This window comes from Trachurus trachurus (genome assembly GCF_905171665.1).
Source record: "Trachurus trachurus genome assembly, chromosome: 14".
Classification (NCBI taxonomy): Eukaryota; Metazoa; Chordata; class Actinopteri; order Carangiformes; family Carangidae; genus Trachurus; species Trachurus trachurus.
The window spans coordinates 5,908,778-5,936,575 of NC_139903.1; the positions used below are offsets into that span (position 1 = coordinate 5,908,778).

Sequence of the window (27,798 nt, forward strand, 5' to 3'; positions counted from 1 at the left end):
CTGTCTTCCTCTCCGCCTCTGCCTCTCTCCTTCCCTGCTAACCCCCCCACCACCCCTCCCCGACTGCAGTGTTTTTAATTGCTACTGTACTGTAGCTCCAGACAGAGCAGCATATTACCTAATGGGAGGAAAACGGAAAGTTAATTAACCTTTTGCAAAAGGTGGGCTCATCACAGACGCCGACCAATTAACTGACTTCAAACAGGCCACGCTGGATGAAACCTCAGCGGCTCTGGACCGCAGGATAAATTAGCCAGTCGAGTCATAAAGCATCGACGCCGGGCCGCTAATAACATACACACATACACGTTCAAGTTCAACCAGCGCAAAAAAAATGAGCTTTGTGGGAACTGGGGCTTGAGGAACATAATTAACACCCAAAATGTTAACGAGTTGATGTGTAATCAAACAAAAAAAAAAACTACCTACAGGTGATCAGGAGACTGATTTGACTGGAAATGAACTAGAAAAGTTCTGTTGAGGAGAAATCAGCTGCTGGTGGATCATTGTCAATGTATCAGCTGATAATGAAGCTGCTGACACTGTATATGAGGTCATTTACACACCATGTTCTCATTACTCAGCCTTAATAACTGATTTAAGTTATTTGACGGCATCAATATCAAACATTCACGTGGCTCCAATCCAGCGTCTCATCATGTGAGCTGCTGCTGCTGTATACAAATGTCTCTTTATGCATGTGATTATGTCAAAATAAAATAAAATTACCCTCAATCTCTCAAATATCAATATTCTTGTTGTGAACAGTGGAGCTGTGTGTGCACCAGAGGGAGTCATACCATAAAAACCAAGCCGGGATATTAAGAAATCCAACTCAAGTGAAGTGAATGTGCTAAAAACTGCAGTTAAACAGTGTTTACACGGCAGCGCTGATGATGTTCAAATAAGCCAGTGACATTAGACCTCTTACAAATAGTGAGAGACGTCTGCATAATTTAGATCACACAGGAGCAGCGGATCAATAAAGACCAAGTAATAAGGTATTTAAAGAATAAGTCCTTTCAGAGCGCGCGTGGTGCAGATTTAATGTGTTATCTTAAGACTGAACATCTTCTCGTTTTATCCCCCCGTCATCTCCAGGGACCTAATTATTACTTATCCAACTGAAAGCACGCAAACACACACACATACACACACACACACACACACACACACACACGTAATGAAGACAAACATCTCTGAGGCTTTCAGCACCCAGACAGACGCTCCCAGAGAGACGGACACGTTGGGATCTATCCAGCAGTGACTCTGCGAGGGACAACCGATGATACTCGTTATTAAAAATTATAACACGTAACAAGACCAGAATCCATAAAAAAAACAAATAAACAACTCATATTTCATTCACAGTCGTTTCTCTCCTTGCATCATCGCGAATGAAGTTCACCAGAGGCGAGGCCGACGCCGGCTGGATTATTCAGAGCAGCCGAAAAAAAAAAAAAACTAGGACGTCGGACTGTTAATTATACACACGGCTCCATCATCACCAGTTCACTGGAAGGAAACACACTGATCACACACACACACAAACAAACAAACAAACTGATGGACAGACATCATCACCGGTCGCCATGGTTACGACATGTTTGTGCACAGAGCTGGGACTTTGTGCCTTGCAGAGTTTTTGCTGAAAATGACTAAATAATATGAGTTCTGTATATACAGATTAATAGATGCAATGGTGCAACTGTATTTTCAACTTCAATCTCAATTCAACGTGTCTTGAACTGACAATAAATTAAAAAAAAAAAAAGTCAAAAGGAGGGTTCATCCACATCCACAGGCTCTGCAGCTTCCAAATATCTTTTTTCTAAACCATCAAACCAGTGTGTCCCTGACAGAGAGAGAGATTGAGGGGTGTTCCTGTTGCCTCTTGCAAAACCGAAAAAAGAAGAAAAAAAAAAAAGTGCTATGTCCTGATTACATCAAAGTTCCTGCAGCGACCACAGAACAAGCACAAATATGTAATCAACCACCGGCTTTTATCAGATGACTGAAAAATGCATAAACAAGAGGAATCCAGCACGGCTTTCATACATGATGCACCATGGTGATGGGTTTTCTTTTTTTTTTTAGTTTTTAAATGCCCCCTCCCTCCCTCCCTCCCTTCCTCACAGTTTAGAGGACTGGTGGGGGCAGTTTGGGAGGAGGTGGGGGGGGGGGGAGTGGCAGTAGCAGCAGGGGTGGATATCAGTGTCTTTTCAGTTCAAATTTCATTTTAAAGGGGGAGGCAAAGCAATATGCATGTGTTTCTAAACAGACACAATAAATATACGTCATATGCATATAAATCATTTTCTCTCATACCCACCCACCCCCCCTTTCTCTCAGTAACACACACACACACATACACACACACACTCGTGCACAAACAGAGGCGGCAGCATCCGAACACAGAGGCACTGGCCAGAAAAGGGATTACGACATCGCTTACTTTGGAGGACCACGGCTGCAAGCAGTTGGCATAGCAACGGACCAGGAAAGCCATTTCCACGGGAGGGAGGGTGCGAGCGAGGGGAAGTTTCCCCTCGGTCTCCAAGAGAAGAAGAAAATATATAATAATAATAATAATAATAATAATTGGGAGAAAAATAAATAAGTAAAAAGAGGATGATGTCGCCGCTGCAGGAGGAGAATCGTCCAGAGGGAGATTTTCTTTCCAAAAATCCTGAAAGGTGGATGTGGCAGGAAAAAGGCAGAAGAGCAGCTGTGACTGTCAGATGTCACCAAAAGTCAAGGCAGATCCATTCAGACGTCAAGATCTTCTCTCTCAGTCTCTGCAACAGGAAACCTTAAAACACTCCTAAACCTTGAGCACCGGGAATCTGCAGAATATTCAAAACTAATCCCAGAGAGGCTGGAGAAGAAGGAGAAGAAGGAGGAGGAGGAGAAAGAGGATGGTGCATGGTAAAAAAAAAAGATAAAATTCCTACTTAACATCCAAGTTTAGCAGGTTTTTAAAGTCATCTTCCACTTTTCTTCTCAGTAAATGAGCCAAATGAGCTGGACAAGAAGAAGCAGCAGAAGCAGCAGAGGGGTTCGTCCGTGCATCTGCAGCCCCCTGGGAAGAAGAAGCCTCCTGCCTGGCTTAAAGTCGTCCAAACATTCCCGTCTCACCTCCAGGAAGCCCGTCTCATCTGGTTGCAGCTCTGCTCACTCTCTGTCAAACTCCTTCCTCTGTCTCTTTGCAACTCTTTTTCTATCTCTCCACACAGCTCCAGTGGTGCATGCAATCCATGGCAGACAGACCGGCCGGCGACCACCGCTCTTCCTATAATAATAACCACTAACCAGCTTCCAGCTCTCGTCCCCCTGGTTAACGGCTCACACCTCACGCCGGCTTTCCTCCTCCTTCCCCCTCCCCACCCGCAGAGAGACAGAGAGAGAGAGAGAGTGTGGATAGGATGCTGCTGCTGTGGAGAGCCAGCCGCTAATGGGAGACGGAGGAGAGAGCGAGAGCGAGGGAGGAGGGAGGGAGAAGGGAGGAGAATCCAGCTGAAAAAGAATGACATCACCTGTGCAGCGAGAGAAAGGGAAAGCGAGAGAGAGAGAGAGAGAGAGAGAGGGAGAGAGGGGATGGGAGGTGGCGTGGATGAAGCTGAGGGAAACTGCATTAGATGGATTGGCTGCTGAGCAGAAAGATGGACAGAGAGAGTGTGGAAGACAGAGATAGAGAGGGAAGAGAGGGAGCATCTCTATTGATCTTCTGGTAACATAAAGCTGAGTGTATTGAGGCGGCCCCCCTCCCCTTTTGTCAGGGTGCCGCATAAATTACAACAAAAAAAAAAAAGAAAAAGAAAAAGAAAGAAGAAGACGGGGGGGAGTGAAGCATAAATCACAAACCCCCTCGATCAGATATACAAGGACGGACGCTGGCAGCGTTTTGGCAAAATGTGAACACATGACAAAAGCAGGAGCTGATAATGGGTTTCCCCCCCCCTCTCTCCCTCCCTCTCTATGAAAAGCCCCCCCACCCTACCCCACCCCACTCCACCCTCCTGTCTGGGGGATTTGCAGCACAGCAGACAGGATTTGACGTATAAATATAAGAAAAAGGCAACATTACAGTCACAGATAACTGACTGAAGTGAACAGACCAGACCTGGTCCCGGCTCTGACCCGGCTCCTCGGCACAACGACAAAATGAAACGAAACAAAAAGTTAGAAAAAGAGACCGACAGAAAAAGTATCTCAGACTATTTCCATCTGCAAACTCTAGTTCTGAACTGGACCGGAAATCAAAAGGCTTAAAAGTGAAAGTTTTATTTATTTATTTTTTAACAAGTTTCAGTAGAACAAGACACAAGACAAACACCAAATCGATGCTCAATAGAAATCACATTCATTTTAATGAGAGCAAGTGAAGCAGAAACTCTGCAGGAACAAATATAAAAAATAAAAAAACATGACGTGAAAAATGTTATTTCAATTTTATTTATTTTATTATATTCTGGGGTGTTTTGCCTCATTAGTTGTCAGAGCAGCACTCGAGGCTGCTGATATTAATTTTCTCAGAAAGATGCATTTCTGGCCAAAAAAATTAAAGCTCAACATGAAATCTACATATTCAGTTTTTTTTTTGGATGTGATGCTGAGACAAAGATGAGAGAGAGAGAGAGAGAGAGAGAGAGAGAGAGAGAGAGAGAGAGAGAGAGAGAGAGAGAGAGAGAGAGAGAGAGAGAGAGAGAGAGAGAGAGAGAGAGAGAGAGAGGAGACAATAGAGGCTGTCTGGTGTTTGAAGCTCCTGTTACCAGACACAGAAGAGAGAGAGAGGGGTGGATCCCCTCTCTCTCTCTCTCCATCCCTCTCTTTTCTGACCTCCCCCCTCGTTCACTCCATCCCTGCCCCCATCCTCACACTCTGTCCTCTTTCTACTCCCCAACTTAAAATCCCCAGCGTTTGAAATCTCTCTCTCTCTCTCTCCACCATGTTTGCCTTAAATTAGCTGTTTCCTTTTTCTTCTGCCTCAATTTCTTTCTGTCTACAGCTTCTCTCTCTCTCTCTCTCTCTCCATCTCTCTGCTCCCATTTTTACTCTCCCTCCTCTCCCTCCTCTTGCTGCTGCTGTGAACCAGGATCTCTACCCTCAATTCTCTCTGCTCTGTGTGTGTCTATGTGAAACCATACGCACCTCTCGACTAGGAATGACATCATCTTTTTACTCTGCAGCCAATCAGGCGCAAGCACATGGAGCCCTGCCTTCGGAGGAGTGTTATGTACACAAGAGAGACGGAAAGAGAGAGAGAGAGAGAGAGAGAGAGAGAGAGAGGGAGAGAGAGAGATAGAAATATAGATAGAGAAGGAGAGAGATACAGATGGAGAGAAAGAAAGAGATGAGAAGGAATAAAGCGATGTAGAAAGAGAGACAGAGAAAGATATATAGAGAGATATGGATAGATGAGGGAGAAAGGGAGATCCAGATATACAGAGGGATAGAGAGAAAGATGTAGAGAGTGAAAGAGAGATGCAGATAGTGAGAAAGATAGAGATACAGAAGGATAGAGAGATAGGGGTGGGGATAGATAGATAGATAGATAGATAGATAGATAGATAGATAGATAGATAGATAGATAGATAGATAGATAGATAGATAGATAGATAGATAGATAGATAGATAGATACACCTGCCTGACCACAGACAGAAGCTCTGTGACAGAAAATAGCTCAGAGAGAATAAATTATCTCAGACTAAAAGGCAGACGGAGAGAAAAACAGACAAAAAGTTAAAAAAAAAAAAAAGAAAAAAAAGATGAAAAGAGACTAAAGAAAAGACGGAGATGATGTGACACTAATAATAAAAATAAAAACCCGAGGAGGAGAACATCTCTGTTGTTTCTGCAGGAGTCCAGGAGCTTTATCTGACTTCATTTCCATTTTCTAGGAGGATTTAGGGGAATTAAGGTCAAAACTTTCAAGTTTGACTCTGCAGGTGTTAAAGTGTTAAAGTCCAGACAGACAAACAAACAAACAAACACAAACACAGCGTTGTGTTGTGTTGCGTTGTGTTGTGTCGTGTCATCACAGCAGAAAGTGTAGAGACGTGAAGCCTCAGACCAGTGTTTACTGTAACTGTGGGATCCGTCTGCAAAACACGGAGCAGGAAACGCGTCACACAGGAACCGCTTCCTGGAACAGTGTGTCTGCAAGTGTGTGTGTGTTTGTGTGCGCGTGTGTGTGTTTGTTTGTGTGTTTGTTTGTGTGTGTGTTTGTAAGTGTGTGCAGGTGAAGTCAGGTGAGTGTTTTATGGACGAGACGAGGAGCAAAGAGACGAGAGTCAAAGAGCAAGAATCAGAGATGAAGGAGGGAAAGAGATGAAGTGTGTGTGCGTGCGTGTGTGTGTGTGTGTGTGTGCGCTTTTGTGTGCGTTTGTGTGTAACGTGCATTTTTTATGAGAAATTGTAGTGTTTTGGAAAACATGACAAAATCTTGCAGTTACCAAAAGGCAGGAAATGTGACCTGTCAAACATCAGGCAGTTAGCACCGACTAGACACACAGCATCCTGTGTGTGTGTCTGTGTATGTGTGTCTGTGTATGTGTGCGTGTCTGTGTGTGTGTGTGTGTGTGTGTGTGTGTGTGTGTGTGTGTGTGTGTGTGTGTGTGTGTGTGTGTGTGTGTGTGTGTGTGTGTGTGTGTGTGTGTGTGTGTGTGTGCGTGTCTTTTTAATTAGCCTGGTAGAACTGATTAGCTGTGAGCAGTAGCCCCCCCTCCACACACACACACACACACACACAGAAATGCTGAGTAGTTAAAGCCCTGTGTTTCTCCGTTTCCATGGTCAGACCAGAGTCTCTTGTTTCTGCTGCACCAGGTGAGTTTAGAAACATCTGTACAGATGTGAGACGGACTCTTACACATCTGACTCTCTGGTTTGTGTTGCGTGAATAATTAAAGCAGGTTAGCAGCTCATTCACAAATTTTAAAAACCCACTTTTTATATAAACACCTTGTCTAACCCCATGTGCGACCTGTGGTTCACCTGCTCTATATTTCATTTCATCTTTGTCTCTGTTGGACTTTTCATACTGTAACCTTTGGTTTTTAAACCCCACGGGTCACAGTTGTTTTATTTTCTGTGGTTGTGTTGTTTGTTTGTCACTATTTTCTTCGTTTTTATCTGAACAAGCACCTGTAACTATGTTAATAAAGGCGCTATATACACAAAGTTGATTATTATCACTATATGTCAAACACGCAGAAGAAACTTCATCATAATGTGTGATTTAAAGACTAGTTGTGTCAAAAATGTTAAAAAAAAACAAAAAAAACACCACATAACCTTTGCTTGTTGCAGAAGTATCATAACACCATCTCTTACTGTATCATGGTCTAGATGTGTGAGTCTATTGCAGCAGATTCAACTGTACCAGGCCAAATATAATCTGATGGTTTCCTGTGCACAGTCCTGATAATGCAAAAACAGAGAAACATTTGCACATGCAGTCGTCAGCAGTGTGTGAAAGCAGCCATCTCATCATATGTGTGTTTGTGTGTGTGTGTGTGTGAATGTCTGAAGGACAAGACAGGAATTCCTGCTATTTAAACCAGCCCTTCCTTTTCCGACAGAGAGAGAGAAACTCAGTCCAAAAAGAGAAAGAGATGCAAACACATAAAACTGGTAAAGCTGGAAAAATGAATGAAAAGTCATAAAAAAAAACCCGACAACACTGAAAAAAACATGTGTCCCCTGTGTATCAGAAAGACTCACACTCCTGGCTGTAGTTGTTGAGCATCGTCTGTGTTTTGACTTTTAACCTTCGACTGCAGCATAATAAAAACAATGAGATGTGATTTTTTTTTATGTCTGCACATTTCCTGAAACAAAAACAAAAAAAGAAAGTCCCTGATAAGTGAGTGAGTCTGACGTGGACAAACAACCTGCTGACGACTGATTCCTCCGACTCCAGGGAATACGGAGATTAGGTTCAATGGAGATGAGCGATGCATTGCAAGAAAAGTTAGAAACAACAGAGGAAAAGAAGTGGAGAGAAGTAGAGTGTGGGAGAAACAGAGGAGTGGATGAAACATTTAGACAGACAGAAGGAAAAGGGGGGTGGAGGTGGTGTTGTCATTCATTTCTACTGTTTCTAACCTGCTGCTACCTGCTGTTCAGAGGAAGCCTGAATGTATAAAGGGACCATTTCTACTGGACACATGAGAGAAAAGATGATCGCAGTCTCAAAGTAAGTTCAAAGAGAAATGGAATATGATTCCTGTGTTTCCATTTGTTTGTCGGTATTACAAAGGAAAACATCAAATATTGGTGAGAGGTCCTAAAACAGGGAAGATGGAGGTTAGGTAGGGAGCGAAGATAGCAGGAGGGAAAGGGAAAGAGGTAAGTGGAGGAGAGGGGGAGGAGAGAAGAAGCAGAGAGGAAGAGAGAGAGAGAGAGAGAGGAGTTCAACAAGGTTGTCATCTTAGTGCTGCTGATGTAATCCCTAAAATTAGCAGCAACAACAGCAGCAGATAATACCCCACTGCTACAATACAGTGTGCTGCCCAGCGTACTACACACACGCACACACACGCAGGTTTACCAAGCTAATTTTAAGACTGAAACCCACATGATCTGAAATGTGTTACTGTTACTCTGAGACTTTAAACATCCGACGTCAAAAACACAGAAACCGACGATTCACGCGCTGTGTTCAAGTTCACCTCCGTGTTATTCAAAGAATCGACGTCCAGCTCAGACAAACCTCACACAAACACACACATACACACACATCTCTGATCACTGCTAACAGACTGTGACTGAGCGGTTGTGAATGCGTACAACGTCCTGCATGGTCATTGAATGCAGCACGAGTCCAGCAGCCGGGCAACCGGCCCGAGGTCTGTGCGTGCATTTTTTTTTTTTTTTTGGTCCTGTTGGCTGGTTTGACGGCACCGGTCCAAGACTGAGCCGAGTGTTTTGAGCCTGAGTCACAATCTGAGGAAGTAAACAAGTCATTGATTGGCACATGATCGCTGCAGCAGACCTCGCCAGCTGTTTGGGTGAAAAATATTTTGGTCCTTTCTTTTTTTTGTTTTTGCTTTGTTTTCCTTCGCCTCTTGACAGATGAGCTGATCCCAGATATTTGTTTGTCTCCACTCGCAGCAGATACAAGTGACAGAGAGAGAGTCGCTGCATAAAAACAGACAAAAAAAAACCCTAAACCTTCTGCAGCTTCTCTCTGGTTTCGTCTGCTTGTGATTTGTTTGCAGCTGCAGCATCACATCAACCTTTACATCTGTGTGTCGCCTGTCAAGCAACACTCTGCAGCAGCACAGAGTCAAGGATGGAAAATGATCAACAACTCGGAGGGAAGATGTTTGTTTATGTCACTGAACATCCCCTAAAACCTGAGTCAGTCTGCTTTTCATTATTAAAGGGATAGTTCAACATTTTGGCAAATTAATGCCTAACGCTATAATCCCTATAGTCGTAGCAGTAGGTTCATTACCTTTAATTATCGGTGCATGTTGTTTTGAGATCAGCGGGGCAGAGACGTGAGCTGCTCAGTGAACACAATGGAGGTACTTTCGCCTTCCCCTCATCAAACTCAGCAAATACACAATCCAACAACTCCAAAACGCTCTGGTGGACAAGTTGTGACCTGCACATTCACCACGCTATGAGATAATCATGTAACATTATGAGACAGAGTTGTTTCCGAGACAAATGCGTAGCCAGAACTACATTCCAGACACGGCTGCTGGGCGGTGTAAGCGCAAGTAGTTCAGAGTATTTGCTTCATGTGTTATAATGTTACATAATGTAACATAATTATTTAATAGCGTGGAGAATATGCAGGTCACAACTTGTCCACCAGAGCGTTTTTGAGTTGTTGGATTGTGTATTTGATGAGTTTGATGAGGGACAGGGGACCTGTACCGTTCACCTCCATTGTGTTCACTGAGCAGCTCACGTCTCTGCCCCGCTGATCTAAAAACAACATGCACCGATAATTAAAGGTAATGAACCTACTGCTATGACTATAGGGATTATGGTGATAGGAGAATTTGCCAAAATGTTGAACTATCCCTTTAAGACGTCCTTACATGTCATCCTCTCTCTGTCCTCAGGTCCTTCACTTCACTTCACTGATGATCAGAGTTATAATAAAGCTGCCTGTGTTATTAACCCCAGATGGATCTATTCCTCCTCTAACCTCCATCCCTCTCTCCCTCGTTGACCCTGCCTTTCCCTCACCCCATCCTTCCTGTCGACCATTAAATCCCCACCTGACCTTCCCACAACCTTCACCTTTCTGCCCCATCCTCCCATCTCATCACCACCCCCCCCCCTCCTCCTCCTGCTTCACCCAGTATTTTTTTCCCTCTATCTCCCAGTCTTCATTTCCCCCTTCTTCTCTCCTCCTCCTCCAACTCCATCCTCTCTTCTTAACCCATCATCCTTTATCATTACTTCCCCCATCTCTTCCTCCATGTGCTGCAGTTTCCTCGCCACATCCAAACATATCATTTTTTTTACTTCCAACTTCCACTCTCTCTCCATCTCACCATCTTTCCATCCTCTTCTCCACCCACATCCTATTTCACTCTCAGCCCGTCTCCTTCCTCTCCTCTTTGATTTTTTAAAAGGTTACTCTCACGGCATCTCTCCCTCTCTGGCAGTGGGAGGAAAAACAGGAAAGTGGGGGGGGAAAGGACGTATAACAAAGGTCAAAAAAACCAGATCAAAATGAAAACGGCACTGCCAAGTCATGGTTTTCTTTCTTTTGGCTGCGGAGTCACTTTAATCTTTGTGATTGGTTTTGAAATGTTTAAGTGTTTTACAAGTTGTTGGCAAAATGAAAAGAAGGAGGAAGTGACATGACATGAGGAAAGCATCAGGCTTCGGTCAAGCTTCAGAACAAATGTGGAGCAGATTTTCACAGAATTTCCAGATAAGTGTAGATTTCAATCAGTTGCTGTTATGTGACAATTAGATTTAATGGTGCTGATTCTCCAGGGTCCGGACCATTAGAAGAACATCGGTCTGATCTCAGATGAATGAAGACAATGTCGAAGATGTGATGTGGTTTCTGTTTGGTTCATGCAAAGTCACAGATCTGGTGTTTTCATCATAAAAAATCAATTAAAAACATGTGGATAGAAATGCACTAATAGTTTTTTTCTGTAAATCTGGTGCCGACACCGACTGACTGATGTTTGTAGACAGAAATAAACAAACAAATTAGCATAAAAAGAATAAACTAGTTGGTTTTCATCTGCAATAATTGTACACATCTGCTGATCAGTGTCGACCTCTGACTCACCTCACCTGCTTTATTCATGTCTCTTGTGTAAAAGTGGTTTTAATATTCATGTTGCTATGAGACTCCTGTTGTTGTCTCTTGATCACTGTTGAAGGTCAACAAGTCTATTAGTTGATACTTCATGCTGATTGGATAAAAATTGATTTACATAACTATAACTATAAGCACCATAGTGACTCAACAGACTAATTGTTTTCACTATAGTCCTGCAACATTAGTCACAGTTGCACCATTTGTTTGAGTAAAAAATACATTTTTGTTCCTTATTCTTCCCCTGTCCCGCGTCTCCCTGGCTCCCCATCTCCCCCCTGGGACCCTGCTTGGTGCGGCGCCGGCGCCGGCTCCGAGGCCCCTGGGGCTTCGCCGGCGCGGCCCCACCTGCATTCTGATAGAATGGGACCAGATGAGCTCAGGAACGGACTGGATGCATTAAAAGCAGCGAGGGGCTTTAAAATACAAACAGCCCAGAACGGCTGGAGCTCTGCAGAGGGAGAGGGTGAGAGACGGGACGAACATAAAACCTCCAAACTGTACCAGTCCGTGTTCAAACACACCAGACACACCCAAACACTGGGAGAAAAAAAAAAAAAAAAAAGTCACACGCACAGCACATCTGCAGTTTTACCGACACATGGATTTCCAAACACATGCACGCACAGTCGCACACACTCTCTCTCTCTCTTACACACACACTAATAGCAATGAAAATGAAGCCAGGAATATTACGGGAATGTTAACAACTTCATCATTTCACGAAGCCAAGCAAAACTCAATAAAACTTGACCAACACCACTGAGATCATTCCAACACAATCAGAGCAGGAAATTGACTTTTTCAACAAACCGCCACAGTCGTTTGGCGCTGCGCAGACTTCCAGGGACGAGGTCGGACACCGCCTGTTTGACTTAAAGGAGACTCAGAACAAGAAGCTTTAATGTAAAAAACCCGAGGTGGTAGGGGGGTGGGGGTTAGGGGGGAGTAAAGATGATTTCTCTTCACATTTGAGGTCGAACCTGCGATGACAAAGCGGTCGTATGAGTCACACCTGTGACTGTGAAGGCAACCTGAGACTTAACCTGATTGCAGGCAGCGGTGACGTGTGGGTAACTTGAGTAATGACAAAGCACGATGAGCACACGAGCTCATCAGATTTGACACAACTGATACCAAGGCAGAAGATGAAGTCACTGCTAATGGATCTTCAAATAGGCTAGTCACTGGGATCACGTGAGTTATGAGCAACAACGTCGTCCTGAAGTACAGTCAGCATGTCGACACACACACACACACACAGGATCATCATGATGCAGCAATTCAGAGGCAGAATAATCTATATTCTTCAGATTGGAAGTTTATTTTTGACAAAACTATTTCACCTCCAGGGTTTTTATTCACCAGCTGCTCTGGAGCTTCAGCAGATGGACGACCATGACGCCTCCTCCTCCTCCTCCTCCTCCTCCTCCTCCTCCTCCTCCTCCTCCTCCTCCACCACACACAGGTCACATCCCGCCAAAGTAAAGCACAAGTAAGCACTTAGTGTGGGAACTTGGCCACTGATGGTGAAGCTTCAGCTGTTGCTGCTGCTGCTGCTGCTGCTCGTTCTGCTTACTAACCAAAATGTGTGACACCACCACCATCAGGTCTGGAGAATGAGCACAAAGCAACAGCCGCTGTTTCTGCAGCGTCACCTGCATCTGTTTTCTGTGCAAACTGAACGTTAAAAAGTTACAAAACTGACTAGAGGTGTTCGTCAATTACACTTAGTCACTGCTGTTTAGGAACAAGTTTGGTGTGAAAATCTGGTTTTGTTGCTTCCTGTGCGAAGAGATTTTGAGACAAAACACGGCGGATAAAATCCAACATGATCACGTGACAGAAGTACAAACCGAACCTTGAATCTTTCTTTCTTTCTTTCTTTCTTCTACCTGAAAGAACTGTTCTCACTGTTCATTGGCGGCTGAAACGTTTCATAACTTAATGCAGGTTTGCAACACAACACGTGCACAAGAGGAAAAAGAAGAAGCAGACGTCAGACACTTTGCGTTCCGACAGAGGAAGCTGGCTGACCACACAAGTTGCACAGAGACGCGGTGCTTCCGGCTCCGACCGTCACGTCGGTTGCTTCAGAGAAGCAGCGAGAGGATGCTGCTTCATGCTGTGCACATCTCTACAAACAGGCTCCAGACAGATATGGTTTCTTCTAACACACACACACACACACACACATTCACACAGAAAGTACATAACAACAACAACTGAAGCCTGAAACATCTTTGAAACATCCACACAACGACACAATGTTTCTGACTAAAATCAAAACATCGACTGAACTCTGAGTGAGACAACATCACATCGCTGCTTTTCTGATTTTATTCCGGTGTCGTGCACAGTAGGGATTATAGATTATCTTGGTACGATTATTGTCAAAGAAATAATCACGGTATTACAATTATCACGATCATTATGCATTAATTCATTAATTTCATAACACTATGAAGGTGTGAAAATCAATTATAGTCAAAATACATGGTAACACGTTATAATAAGTACACACTGTTAAGCATGAAATACTGAATTCATCATTTATAATGCATGAATATTCATTAGTATGCAGTTTATAAACACAGTTAGTGCTTATCAATGATGTGTAAAACATTTTTAACTGTGTTTATAAACTACATACTAATGAGTATTCATGCGTTATAAATGATGAATTCAGTAGTTATTAAGGCTTAACTAATGCTTAATAGTGTGTAGTTATTATAAAGTGTTACCAAATATATGTACATTTCTAATCATATACACAAAATATTTTAAGTATCTATTAATAAAGGACCGATTATTAATCCCCCAGGGAAAATGTTTGAATTATTTCAGTGATTATTTATCATTTATACCAAATGTTTATGTTTATCATCTTCCAGTTCAATGTTACGTTGATCTTTACGTCCCTGATCTGCCGATATGGTTCCGACATGATCGGTATTGAGAAATGTTCACGATTAATTAATTGTGGAATTTAATACCGTGGATAATTGTGAAAACAAGTCATCGTGACATCCCTATAGTGCACGGTGAACCATCCTGTGTCGTCATGGTAAATGAACGGTTCCCGTGGCGCCGTGGTGGAGGAGCCCAGCTGCAGGAGCAGGTTTCCCCCTTCAAGGCAAAACGAGCTGACGGCTTCATCTGTCAGTCTGCGCAGCCGGAGGAAGGCCGTTAAACCCAGTGAGGCATCTGATGTCTTAATGAAGTGACTTTCTGTGTGTGCATGTGTGTCTGCCTCTGTGTATTGTGTATACATGTGTGTATGTGTGTGTATGTGTGCGTGTGTGTGTCATTAGTGAATCCCAGAGGGCTGTTACAGCAGTGGGAGAATGCACAGGATCATCTGACGATCACCCTGCAGGAGGAGGAGGAGTCAGGTTTCTGGATCAATGGGGATCAATCATAATCAGGGAATGAAGGAAGTCAAATAAAATAATAAAATAAACTTTGATCTAATCAGCAGCAGTTTGTCTTCCTCTGCTTCGCCAAACTGACTCACTGCTCTGAGTTCAACGGACAAGTTGTAGCGTCCATCCTCTCTTTCTCTTTCCTCCGCTTCCTCCATCTTTTTTTTTTTTTGGACTCCTCCTAATTCATAGCTTCAGGAACTTCATTCACTCCTGTACAGGCCATTAAAGAAGAGACACCAGACACCAGCACAGAGCAGTGATAATGGATTACTGATGTTATTATGGCTCAATAAGGCCTCGCTGAACAACATCCTCTGATCCACAGCCAGAGAAACAGTGTGTGTGTGTGTGTGTGTGTGTGTGTGTGTGTGTGTGTGTGTGTGTGTGTGTGTGTGTGTGTGTGTGTGTGTGTGTGTGTGTGTGTGTGTGTGTGTGTGTGTGTGTGTGTGTGTGTGTGTGTGTGTGTGTGTGATATACATTTATAGCCTGTGTAACATCCTCTCCACCATTATATCATCACAAATGGGTAAACCCCCCCAACGACACAGTGAGAAAACACAACAGTGCTGCTGCTGCTGCTGCTGCTGCTGCTGCCGCCTGCGACCGGGGATTTGTCTTGTCTTATCTCTACAATGCTCCCGGGTGAAAACGACAAAATATTTTATGGGATGCGCCTTTCGTTTAGATGGCGACGGCGTTTTCGGGGCTTAAAAACGCAAAAAAAAAAAGTGAAACCACACTCCAGAGTGGAAATCTTAGAAACGCTCCACCGTCGCGTTCCCGTATAAAAGGGAAAATGACAAGAAACGTGTTGGATTCCACAAACCGATTCCCCCCCAAAAACGCTTGTCTTAACACGGAATAAAAAGTGAGAATGCAACGCCACTTTTGCGTTTTCTGTTCAGATCGTTTCTGTGTAAACATAGCCTTGAACTTGAAGAGGTTTTTTTTGTTTTTTTGCAGGGATCCACCAACTTTGAACCGATGCTGCAAATGTGAAAGTCGCACTTATGACTGTCAGGAGATTTCACTGTTGCACGAGTGCAGTTTGGAAAATACAAAAAGACCTGACCTCAACTTCACCAAGACAAAAGTTCACTATTGTTTCTCGTCTTTATATTTCTGCAAATAAGAATGAAGCATTTTCATTCGACCTGATACTCGTTTAAAGATCTACGAGACGAATAAAGATGGATCTAATTGTTTTTGATTTAACAAGACGCTGGCCAGATGTCGGATTTTTCTGCAAACAAAGAAAACGTGCGGAGTCGTCAGATAATAAACCGGATCGCTTTCAACAATAATCAATAATCTGTCTCTGTCTAATCAGAGCGAGACCCTCAGGAGTCTCTGTCGTGCCGGGTTCACACGTTAAAACCTGAATCATCTGCCCCCCGTCTGTCACTCAGTCAGTTGTTGCTCCACAGTTGGACCCTCTTCCTCTGTGCCACCCACAGTGTCAACACACAGCGGTGTGTGTGTGTGGCAGCCTCACAATGACCTGTTTTTTTCCCCAACACTGCCTGGTTTCTAAACAACAGGTGCCTGAACCAGGACTGACTCACAAAAAAAACACATTTTCACACACACACGCAGGTCAGGAAACTCCTGACAGACAAAGACGATGACAGAAGATGCACGTATATGTAAAAGAGAGAAAGTGTTTCTTTTCTTCCTACCTGGTTGTTGACATAATCCTGGACGTGAGACACCGGCAGAGACATGAAAAAGGAGAAGAGACACAACAAGAAACTCCACATGAGTGAATTCATAACATCAGAGCATCTTCTTCTTTTCTATATTCTTGTTTCAGAAAAGAAAAATTAGCATTTTAAGTTCCTCATTCAGTCACTAAACAGAGACCAGAGTCTGATTCATGTCACAGCACTGTGGTCTCTTACATTATAGATTCTGTCTTTATGCTAAATGTGCGTCTGGCTGCTCTTCCCCTGCAGGACTAATGTGATTCTCAGTGTTTTCCAGGACATTTTTGCACTTTGTTTGCTTTTTATTTTGTCCTGCTTCTTTTGGGAGTAACTGCTGCGCCAGCACATCGGAGCGGTCGGCCGGGCCTTTACATAATAAATGTAGGCAAAGGGAAGGAAAGAGAGAGGGAATGAGGGAGAGAGAGAGAGAAGGGGGAGACATGGACGGGACTGTGTGACGCTGAAGGCTAAGAAATGTAATTTAAAAATGTGGAACAATCACCAAGAGACCAGAGAGGCAGGTGAGGTCGGCAGAGGACACTTTAAGCTCTCCATTAAGCCCCTTTGTAACGCCCCAGGGAGCTTTGCATGAGCTGGGAGAAGAGTGTGTGTGTGTGTGTGTGTGGATGTGTGTGTGGATGTGTGTGTGGATGTGTGTGTGTGTGTGTGTGTGTGTGTGTGTGTGTGTGTGTGTGTGTGTGTGTGTGTGTGTGTGTGTGTGTGTGTGTGTGTGTGTGTGTGTGTGTGTGTGTGTGTGTGTGTGTGTGAGCTAAGTGCTGAAGAAGTTTGTGTGTGTGTGTATGTGTGTGTGTGTGTGTGCAGCAAAGCGTGGCTTCTGGTGATTAGTCAGAACTGTAACTGACAAACTGCTGGCCCCAGTGATCCTATCAGAAGGAGGGAAACTCATCTTCAGAGGGACACACACACACACATACACACTCACTTTCAATACTTTTCTTTATGTTCTTCATGAAAACCCCTGTCACAGTGTTAAGTGGTCTCACAACGGTACAGATTGTGTCTCCCCTTTGCTGAATCCCCCCTTTAATCATATTGAGAACATGTCGACTTTGTTTTGTTTCTGGCTCTTACCCTCTGTGTGAAAAATGTCTCTGCCAGACAGCGTTTATCTCTCACTGCTCTTGTCCAGCAGCACCGTTTCAACCCATATCCTCAGTTTTAATGTAAAATAAAGCACAAAAGTGGATCTAACATCTCGTAGTAGCCTAAATATCAGAGCAAAATGAGGAGGATTGGACAAACAGAAGTTATGAGTCACTCAGCTACGACTGAAAACTTTCATCCAAAGAAGATGAAGAAGGAATCAGAAGTTAAAGGCTGACTGTGTTTGTTTAGTTTCTGCTCTAAAACTTGTTCCACACCCACATCCAACATGTAAACACTGAAGATGTTGAGTTATTGAGTATGAAGTCTGCTCTGCTCTTACCGTGTTGTAGCCCGCCGGTTCTTGTCCGTCTGTGATGAGTTCCCGCTCTCCTTTGGGGTTGACCCTCCTGAAGCGCCGCCTGGACCTGCGCTGAGATCCCTCTCTCTGCAGAAAGCTGTCGTCCCCCTCGCTGCCGTTATCCACCTGCAACACACAGCCAACCACAGCCTCCTCAGAACAGCAGCTTCTCCTGCGCGACCTGCAGCCGCAACCCTCGGGCGAAGAGCGATCCACTGCCGAACAGTTTGACGACGCCTGAGGGTTCGGTTCAGAGCAGCTGCGTTTCAGAAGATCTGACTTTTTCTGCACTTTTGCAGCATCCAGGTTGAGGTTTGTAAACTCCACTTTTCGGGTCTCGATTTCTGGTTTCTGGTTGGTATAATCCGAGTTCTGGGTGTTGGGATCTGGATCCGTTTTGTTCCCTGGTGGTTCTGCTTCTGCTTCTGCTTCCTGCCCCGGAGCCTCTGAGACCTGGCCCTGCTCCTCCGCCGGCTCCTGGTTGAACATCCAGTTCTTCCAGAGCACAGAGAGCCGGTGCCAGCGGAGCACACTCATCCTGACGCAAGGACCGGACCAGAACAAAACATAAAAGCAGGAAATTCCACAAGAGGGAAAAGAAAGAAGCAGCAGCGAGGGGAAAAGGTTTCTATACCAAGTGTCGCGTCCAAATTTTTTTTTTTCTGTTTTGTTTTGTTTGGTTTTTTAAAAAAAGCTCCAAAATCCAGAGGGGAAACCCGAAGCATTACAACATCCTGTGGGGTGAAAAAAGTATCCAGAACAAAAGACGAATGAATCAAATGAACAAATAAAAAATAAAAGCTCGAAGACGAAGACTGAGGTCTCCTCTCGTGGTGCCGAGCTCTCGTCTTCTTCGTAGTCTTCTTCTTCTCAGGGTTGAGGGGGAGCGTTCAAGACACAGTTCAGCTGCTCAACACGTTGCATACTCATGGACTTACTCACATGTTTGCTCGCTTGTTCCCTCTCGCGCTCTGACACGCGCACACAGCAACAACACTGAGCCCACTGTTTCCTCCAGGAAACCGTAAATACACAAATATCCTCCTCCTCCTCCTCCTCCTCCTTCCCCCGGCACAAAAAGAAGAAGAACAAGAAAGAAGCAGAGCACACAGATTCCGGCCATACAATTCATTCCCCACTGGCTTTTTCCTTTTTTTTTTTGGTGCCAATCTGTTGTTGCAGGAAGAGTTTGTTTTCTTCCCTTGTTGCATAACGATAATGAAGTCAGGGGTTTTATTGTGACAGCAGCGACACTACAGAACAGTAGTTATCAGCTCCTCTAAGTTGTTTTTATTTTCTATTTTAGCTTTAACGTGTCTTTTATTCATTTCTGTGTTGTTGTTTTGTTTTTTATTGCTTTAATTCAAGCATCAGGACCAAAATATTACATTCAATTAAATCAGCTGTTCTCACTTCACCGTCGTGCCAGGCTCAAAGGGTTTGTGGTCAGCCGTCTAGTTTCGGTGGTGAGCTTCATCCTCTTGACGTTTGATTGGATGATTCTTTCTGTCAGGAATGAAATCACCACGAGCGATCTGATGAGGTCTGAATGTTTTGAAGCTGCACTTCCTCCACCGCTCCTCCTCCTCCTCCTCCTCTCCGTCTCTCTCACTTCTACGTGACTTCGTTTCATTTTTCTGGCTCCTTATCTTCTTTCATTTTCCTTCCCCGGTCAGATGTGATGTTCTCTCCATGTTCTGCTCTGTCTGCACTCCTGCACTTTGTGTGTTTGGTTATGCACGCAAGCTCAGCTATGGTTTCTGTGCATTATCATTATTATTAGCTTCAGATAAACACTGACAGAAACTCCTGACATTGTTACATCACAAAACCAATGCATTACAACAGGGCTAAATATAAAACTCATATCCAGCCATAAACGCCTTCAGGACACTAAAACAACCAAACAAAGTCAAAATATATCAAGATATTGGGTTTTAAATTCAAATTACAGAGTTAGAACTAATCAGAAAGTGACTGACTTGGCAGGATTTCTGTGTTTCCAACATTTCTCTCATCTTTTGACTTCCCCATTTGAATTTACAGTTTGATAATGTGCCATGATGTGTTATGAAAGAGGAAGATTTCATTATATAATAGCTCCTCTCCATGGACGGTGACCTTTGTGACTTCCGCAGTCAGACTTCAGAGTCAGTCACATCACATGTCTTCATAACAGTCTCAGATAGGAGCAGCAGCAGCAGCAGCAGCAGCAGCAGCAGCAGCAGCAGAGATGAGATATGACCACTGTCTTTATGCGGACGAGGACGAACATTGGGTTGTCTTCATCCCTGTGTTCCTCCTGTGCGTCATTCAGACAATACAACTCATGATCACTTAAAATCATGGAGAAGCTGCGATCACAGGAAGCATCTTTAAATAAACTACAAGAGAGAGAGAGAGAGGGACTGTCACTGCAGAAATGGCCGCGATGGGGTTGAAATCCTGCGTGACACACACAATAACTACTGCATTGTGGGTAGTTTAAACTGTAATGAACTCTGAAACAACTGCACAAGGGAAAGATCAGCTATAAAAAATAAAAAAACAACAAAATAAGAGTTGTAAAAGTGGCCGGTGTGCGTCCTCACGGCTGTGCCTCCGGTTTAATGAGCCTCATGACAGAAACAGCCTGACCATGTAACTGTCCTTTTGTCTCAGTGGACGTGTCTCTGACTGAGGCCCTGTCTTGTCTTGTCCGTCTGTCCCGTGACGGCCCGGCCGCTAACGTCGCTCCTGCTTTTATAATTCTGTCCCGCGGTCACGGCCGTAATGTGACCGTACTTCCTGTTTCCTCCGTCTATTTATCTACGTGTGTGACTAAGTCCACATCGACTCATCACTCACTTAACATTCCTCTCTGACTGCGGCATGAATCATTTTTATTTTGCTCTCTTTTCATTCATTTTGTTGCTCCTCTCCTCTTCCCACCACTTACTTTCATACATTCCCCTCCATTCCCACCACACACACACACACACATATACACACATACACACACACAACCCCGCCCTGTCACTCTTATGAATGTCACTCCTGTCCATCCTGTGACCAGAGTCATGACGACAGCCATAGATTACACTCCCTCTCCTATTCCCTCGGCCCTAATTAGCTGATTGGCTGCAATGCAGTGTGGGCCAGACCACAGTCCCTCTGCTCCCGTGTGTTTATGCATTCACCTCAGAGTGAGTGTGTGTGTGTGTGTGTGTGTGTGTGTGTGTGTGTGTGTGTGTGTGTGTGTGTGTGTGTGTGTGTGTGTGTGTGTGTGTGTGTGCATGCGTGGTTGTGTGCATTTGTGGTTCTCCTCTTGTCATTTTGTGTGTTTTTCTTCGATCTGCTTAAAGACATCTACTGTTTCCTCTGTTCAGCGCCTGCAGCTTGACATGTCTATATGTTCTCGTCTCTGTGTTTTTGCATGAATCTAAATTTGCACCAGTTCCTCTGCATCAAAACCACTAATCTACCCAGGAAAAACCCATCTGACCACAAGTGTAAAAACACTCACTGAGATTTTACATGTCACACACATTGAAACCTATAGTCACAAGATGATCTGTCTCCAAACTGGACTCAATCAGATGGATATTAACACTATTAGAACTCCTCTGGCTGCCAAAAGCACCAAGAGAAGTCTGACTTTACTGTATATCCTAAGTGATAAAACATGATCCTGGAAGGAGCAAATCTTGGCACAGAGAGAAACGACCGCTTGACCTGCTCTCACAAAACATACAGAAGAGGAAGCTACATTGTGTGTATAGGTCTTTGTAACACATTGACAATCACATACAGTAATGTGTAGATATAGGTTTATTAATACATGTTCTAAGCTACAGTAAGTGGGCATCTTTTTCTAAAGGTAAAACAACTGCACCCACTGTTAATTAGACAGTTGTGTGCTGTCAAAGCTTCATTGAAGCCAAAAGGTGAAACTACAGGATGTTTGAGAACAAAAATAATCTTTTTTTTTCATTCAAATCTGTCTAACTGTATATGTGGTTGTTATAATCTTCCTATTCCAAAGATTTCCTCCTGACTATATTAAAACGGTGCACAGATGAGATTCTTATTCAACACCCGGAACATAAAGAGTTACATATGTAATGTCATTAGGTTCTTTAAAACAAAATTATGGCCACTTTGGTAATTAGGGTCCGGGCAGCGCAGCTGACAGGACACTATTGTATTCCTAGGAATTCTTCTTCTTCTTCTTCTTTCTTTCTTTCTTCTTCCAAGGAAGTCATACTTCCCATGGGCGAAAACTCACCAAACTTTGCACAAAGGTTCAGTCCCATGCCAGATTCACTCAACTCCAAGGACATGTGCCCCCCCCTCCTAGGGGGGGCACAATAAGCGTTTAAATTTAAAAACTTTAAAAATTCCTACCAAACCAACGGTAGATGCTACAGTGTTGAAACTTCACCACAATGTAGCCTCAATACTGCTGAAACTTTTGTCCACTTAAACTTATTACAAATTATGAAGTCCATCACTCTGTTTTTTTCAATAACTGTAAAACTTCTAAAATGTATCTCCTCCCACAATTTTTGCTCAATTGTCACCAAACTTGCTACAGAGCATCTCCAGACCGTCCTCCACAAAACTTGTTTCTCGGATTTTTGATTAAGCAAAAATTGAGCCTACAGTGCATGAAAACGTGTGACTGTAAACAGTACTGTAAACATATACCATCAAATTCTTGCTAAATACATTTTCAAACTTCCTGAAAAAAAATGACAATATTCTGGAGTCATGGTTGATGAAGTTTAGCAAATATCAGAATTTTAATTCAAAAACTGAATTTTTGAGAACATTTTGAATTCTGCTCTCATGGGAACAACTGCAGCCAATGTGAGAGTGGAATTTTTAAACATCATATTTTTTCTTATGAAGCAAAACACTTATCATTAAAAACAAATCACCAACATTTCCATGCTGTCAAGATGCAATTTATGTATTATCAGATTTTTGTTTAGATGACTGAATTATTGACATTTTGACCATTTATCACAACAGCTGCCCGGGCACTGGCTCACCTGAGTGGATAAATGAAGCTACACAGCAGGTCTCACTACCAGCCAATTAGCTCAGTGAGTTAAGAGCTGGTTCTTCGTGTCAAAGATTGTGAGTTCGAGACCCAGCAAGGGTGATGATGATGATGATGATGACAGATCAAAATGTCAAATGTCCTTAAGCTATTTTGCTGTCTAAATGCATTTTATGTATTAACAGACTTTTGTTTAGATAACAGAAATCTGCGTTCACAACTGCTGCCCGGACACTGACTCCCTGAGTCTATTTGAGAAGACACACACCATGTCTCACTTCCAGATAATTAGCTCACTGAGTTAAGCGCTGGTTCTTGGTGTCAGAGGTTGTGAGTTCAAGACCCAGCCAGGGTGATGATGATGACAGATCAAAATGTCAAATGTCCTCAACACGAAACACAAGACAATTGTCCTAATAGTGGCATCACAGCAAACTTCTAAATTTAAAAATTCAAATAGCTTGGACTGGACCATCTGCGAAGGCTCCTAACATCTTAGACTCATAGTAGATGTTTGACAAATACATATCATTATTTTACCTCAAAAACTGATTTTTCTTTTTCTGCCTACACGACAGTGAATGGCTTACTCAATTTGTGAAGCCACTGTTGATCTGCCACTTGTCAATTACCTCAGTGCGATAGACAATGGTCTTTGGTTCCCGAGGTTGTGGGTTCAATCCTCAACTGATGCAAATTGGACATTATAAGGACAACTGTCTTGTCTTCCTATTCTCCTGTTTGTTGCTCAGAATTGCCTAAATTTGCCCAAAAGTAGCCCGGACCCGACCCATCGCTGCGCAGCAGCTATAATTACCGTTTGTTTTTCTTTGCTGATTTCTTTTGCACTTTCTTTTTTTTTTTTACTGTAATATAACGTTGAACCTTCTGTTGGGGACAAAGTCTGAAGTGGCTCCACAGTTGAGCAGTTTCCTGCTTTCCTGTGTTTGTTATTCACCTTCTTGCAGAAGCTTAAGAGATATTTAAAGTGGACAATGATTCGCTTGGATATCAACAACAACAAAAACAACACCACAATCTAATTTCCAGCTCTCAGACAAACGTCTCTCCAGCACCTCTCTCTCTCTCTCTCTCTCTCTCTCTCTCATCCTTCAGGTTTGTGCAAGTGGATGATTTATATTAATACATTTTATTATTCCCTCAGACACACAAATTTCTCTTAATCGAAGGTGATTTTATTTTGCGTTCCCCCGGCAACTGAATTAAACGAGCTGGTCGGAGCTTTTTCAACCCTCACAGCTGGAGGCTCATCGGTTTCCACTCCTCCTTTCTCTCCTGCAGCAGCATTTTTCTGCTATTGTTCTTTTATCTGTAAGGCGACTTTGGGTGCTTTGAAATGCAGCAAATACAAATTATCATTATTGTTATTATTATTATTATTAGCAGCATTAGCACCAGCTTCTGAGTGGACCCAGGACAGTACAGGCAGTACAGGACTGACTGCTGCACTATTATCACCCTTTTTCATTAGGGAAACTTTCTGGGATAATAACGTACGCTGCGATGTCCTAGTAACTACACGGAGTGGATCATCAAGATAAGCCAAAACTGGAAAACTATGAGTATTAAAAACATCTGGACGAGTTCCTTAACAGTCGACTAAAGAGCTGCGGAGATGAACAGGACAGGACACACGGGGTGAAGGAGAGAAAAGAACAAAACGCATGAGTGGGGGAAATTCCATAAAGCACCAGTAAATGACAATGACGTCGTTGATCACAGTCGTGTCTTTGTCACTGCTCTGTTATCAGGCTCATTTATCTGTCACAGCTCCTTACATGTGGTAATTATGTAATGTGCAGTAGGGAACGTCTGGTGCCTGAACGTGGTCGGTCGGTGCAGCTCCTCGTGTCCTCCGGGGACGACGGCGTCACTCTCTCACTTTCCCCGTGTCCAGAGTCCTTTCTTGGCTCCACGCTCTCTTATCTTTTACCTGCAGGCTGCTAACTACCAATTATTTAACCACTAATTAATGCACGCCCTCAAACTTCCTCCAGTCAACAAACCAACTCTGACTGTGACTCATGTTTGATCATGTCTGGCTGCTCACCGGCACTGGAAAAATCTGCAAAAACTGGTGCGAATAAAGACAAACCAGTCGTTGTATTGAAGTCGTAACGCCTCTATTACAATATTAATTAACAAAAGTGACGTTTTTAGTGTGAGTGTTTTAATTCTACAGGTCAAATGTATAATAATGGATGTATAATACGATGTTTGACACTTGCCTGCTTGTGTCGACATGTCAACATTATTAACGGTCTCAGCTAAAACTGAACAATACAGGTAATTATTATTATCACAACCTGTGGTTTACTCAGGCTGACATCTGTTTGCCTGAAGGAGAAACATCATTTCCTGTAAAAAGAGGGGATTTCCAAGTAAAGGACGACCCAAGGTGTTAATATAAATAGGCTACTTCTAAGAAAAACAGTTGAATCATCATTGTGTTGGAGCGACGAGAGGGCGTGAAACTGATCGAAATTAAACTCATTATTGTATCATTTTTTAGGTAAAACAAAGAAACAGTCTGACTGAGGGTGATTTGGTTTCATGTCTTTGGCTTCAGTGATGACTGTTATCTCAGTTTGGGGGTTTTCTCTTTATAATGTCAGTGCTTCAGTTTTCTGTGACTTCCTGTGCAGGTCAAAGATAATGTACAAGGTCACACATGTTGCAGGTCTGGTTTTTTTATCTCCTATTCGAAATCAGTGAAGCTGCTGCTGCTGCTGCTGCTGCTGCTGCTGCTGCTGCTGCTGCTGCTGCTGCTGCTGCTTCTTCATGTAAAAACTTTCCTGCTGATCCCGTCTCATCCCCTCTGATCCCTCTGGGCCCTGAGACAGACACTCAGGGGGAGGAAGGAGGACATTTATGGAGGACACACGGAGAGAGAGAGACTGGCGAGCACTACAACCTTGTGGAGGAAGGAAGAAACACACTAGGCTTCTGGATGCAAAATAAAGCTTAATGAACCGATGATGAATGAATGCTTTAGAGTTTAAGGAATATATTCAACCAGTAATTATTACACTGATATCGATAAAGTCGAGGTCGTTAAAGCTCCACTCAAAAAAAACAAAAAGAAAAACATCAGTATTCCCAGAAAAGGACAGAGCCGATTAAGAGAAGAATGATTCATCGGGAGGTGAAACACGGATCTGGACTCAAATTTTCATTTATGTAAATGAACGTTGACTTTCTGCAGATGCTCAGCGATTTCAGACGAGTCCTGCTGGGAAATACTACGGCGCCGTTCAGGCCTGGGCGTTTCTTTTCTCATTTTCTTTGGCCTGAATATCGTCACACAATGAGTGATTTCTCTTCAGTGGCAAAACGCTTTGGCAACAAATTCACATACGATCAATGGAGTTCAGTAGAATATGAATTTAAGGAGAGAGAGAGAGGAGAGAGGAGCGGTGAGGGAGACAGAGAGAAAGATGGGAGATGAAAGGAAGGATGAGTAAGAGGACAGGAGAAAGGTGGGGGAAAAGGTAACACGGACACATCAAATAAAGATGGAATAAAAATCAAAGGGCAGAGACGGGAGGATAAAAAGCGAGGTGATTCGGAGGGAGACAAAGAGAGAGAGGCAATCAGAGAGAAGGAGTGAGAGAGAGGGAGAAGGAGAGGAAGAGAGGAGAGAGGTGGGGAGAGGTCTACTCACCACAATCATTTCTGACGGCTCTAAAGTGATGCATTCACAGCCTCGTCTGCCCCCCAGCTGCTTGCCAAAACTGTGGAGAGAGCACGAAACGCACAAGATAAGTCACGACATAAGAAGCAAACACAAAACGTAAAGACGAGAAGACAAGAAGACATGTCCAGACAGATGCAGCCAATCACATTCAACAACACACCCACACAGATGCAATTATTATGGGAGGATTGAATTGCAGTCAAACTCCAGACACAGGGAGCAGTCAGTTGTAATATGCACCAATGAGTGTTAATACTGTTCTGATTTCATGTCACTCAAACATCATTTCCTCCCACCGACTCCAGCCATGACTCAGGAGAGTGAACACTTATGAACTCTGCAAATAACCAACTAAATGACAGTGTGTTTCTGTTGAGGTGCTGCATACTTTTAAGATATTTCACAAAGCTTCAAGTTTCAATGATTTATCACCAACCTATATCTGTATAAAGCCTGTCACGATTATTACATAATCACCTGATTGCAATTATTTTCCATAATCGTTTCCATTCAACTGTATAAAATAAAAAGAGCTGGATGAAACTAACACAAATGTCATATTTCCATCGTCGTTTTCCAGCGTTTGAGGTTCGACTGGTCCTCTTTTCATTACATCATCACGTTGCACCCCCTTTGTCTTCTGCTATTATTTAATGGCACATGAGTCGAGTGACACAAACTGCCACAAAGAGCTTCATTTCTAATATTCGATGACCGCATTTCGATGAACATCTATTGACATTAGCATCGTGGATTCAGTTGCAAACAGAAATGCAGTTTTTATTTATATGTTCCAATGTTTAATGCCAATAAATGCTTCTTCTTCTTCTTGTATGTGTATTATTAAACTATATTTAGGGTTATACTACAATAGTGGCATGTCAAAAGACAATTAAATCATTACTCACAATTATCTAAAATGTCATGATTGTTAACAGGTCCATCAGCTGCAGGTGAGAGCATTAAGGGGCAGAAAGTGAAACCTAAGACCGGGCATCAGCAGCTATATCAGAGATGCAGCTGAGCCGCTGGTTTATGGTGAAGCCCTAAACCCACGGTGGATCAATAACACTTTGTGGTTAACACCTCAACACGACTGCACACAGTCCCGACTCCTCACAG

General features: G+C 43.3%; 1 protein-coding gene across 7 annotated transcripts in view; it reads right to left on the reverse strand.

Annotated features, from left to right (window-relative positions):
• rapgef6 (Rap guanine nucleotide exchange factor (GEF) 6) overlaps positions 1-27,798 on the reverse strand; it is a 140,546-nt gene that overhangs the window by 62,564 nt on the left and 50,184 nt on the right. For 3 of the 7 annotated variants that reach the window (XM_083986274.1, XM_083986272.1, XM_083986275.1), the window contains 3 exons: positions 26,644-26,713; positions 17,894-18,037; positions 16,420-16,437 (listed from right to left, as the gene is read on the reverse strand). In XM_083986274.1, the coding sequence (XP_083842400.1) occupies positions 16,420-16,437; positions 17,894-18,037; positions 26,644-26,713 (232 nt within the window). Of the gene's footprint in view, positions 1-16,419; positions 16,438-17,893; positions 18,835-26,643; positions 26,714-27,798 lie in introns of those variants that run through there. The other 4 variants (XM_083986271.1, XM_083986269.1, XM_083986273.1 and 1 more) reach the window with 3 other exon arrangements.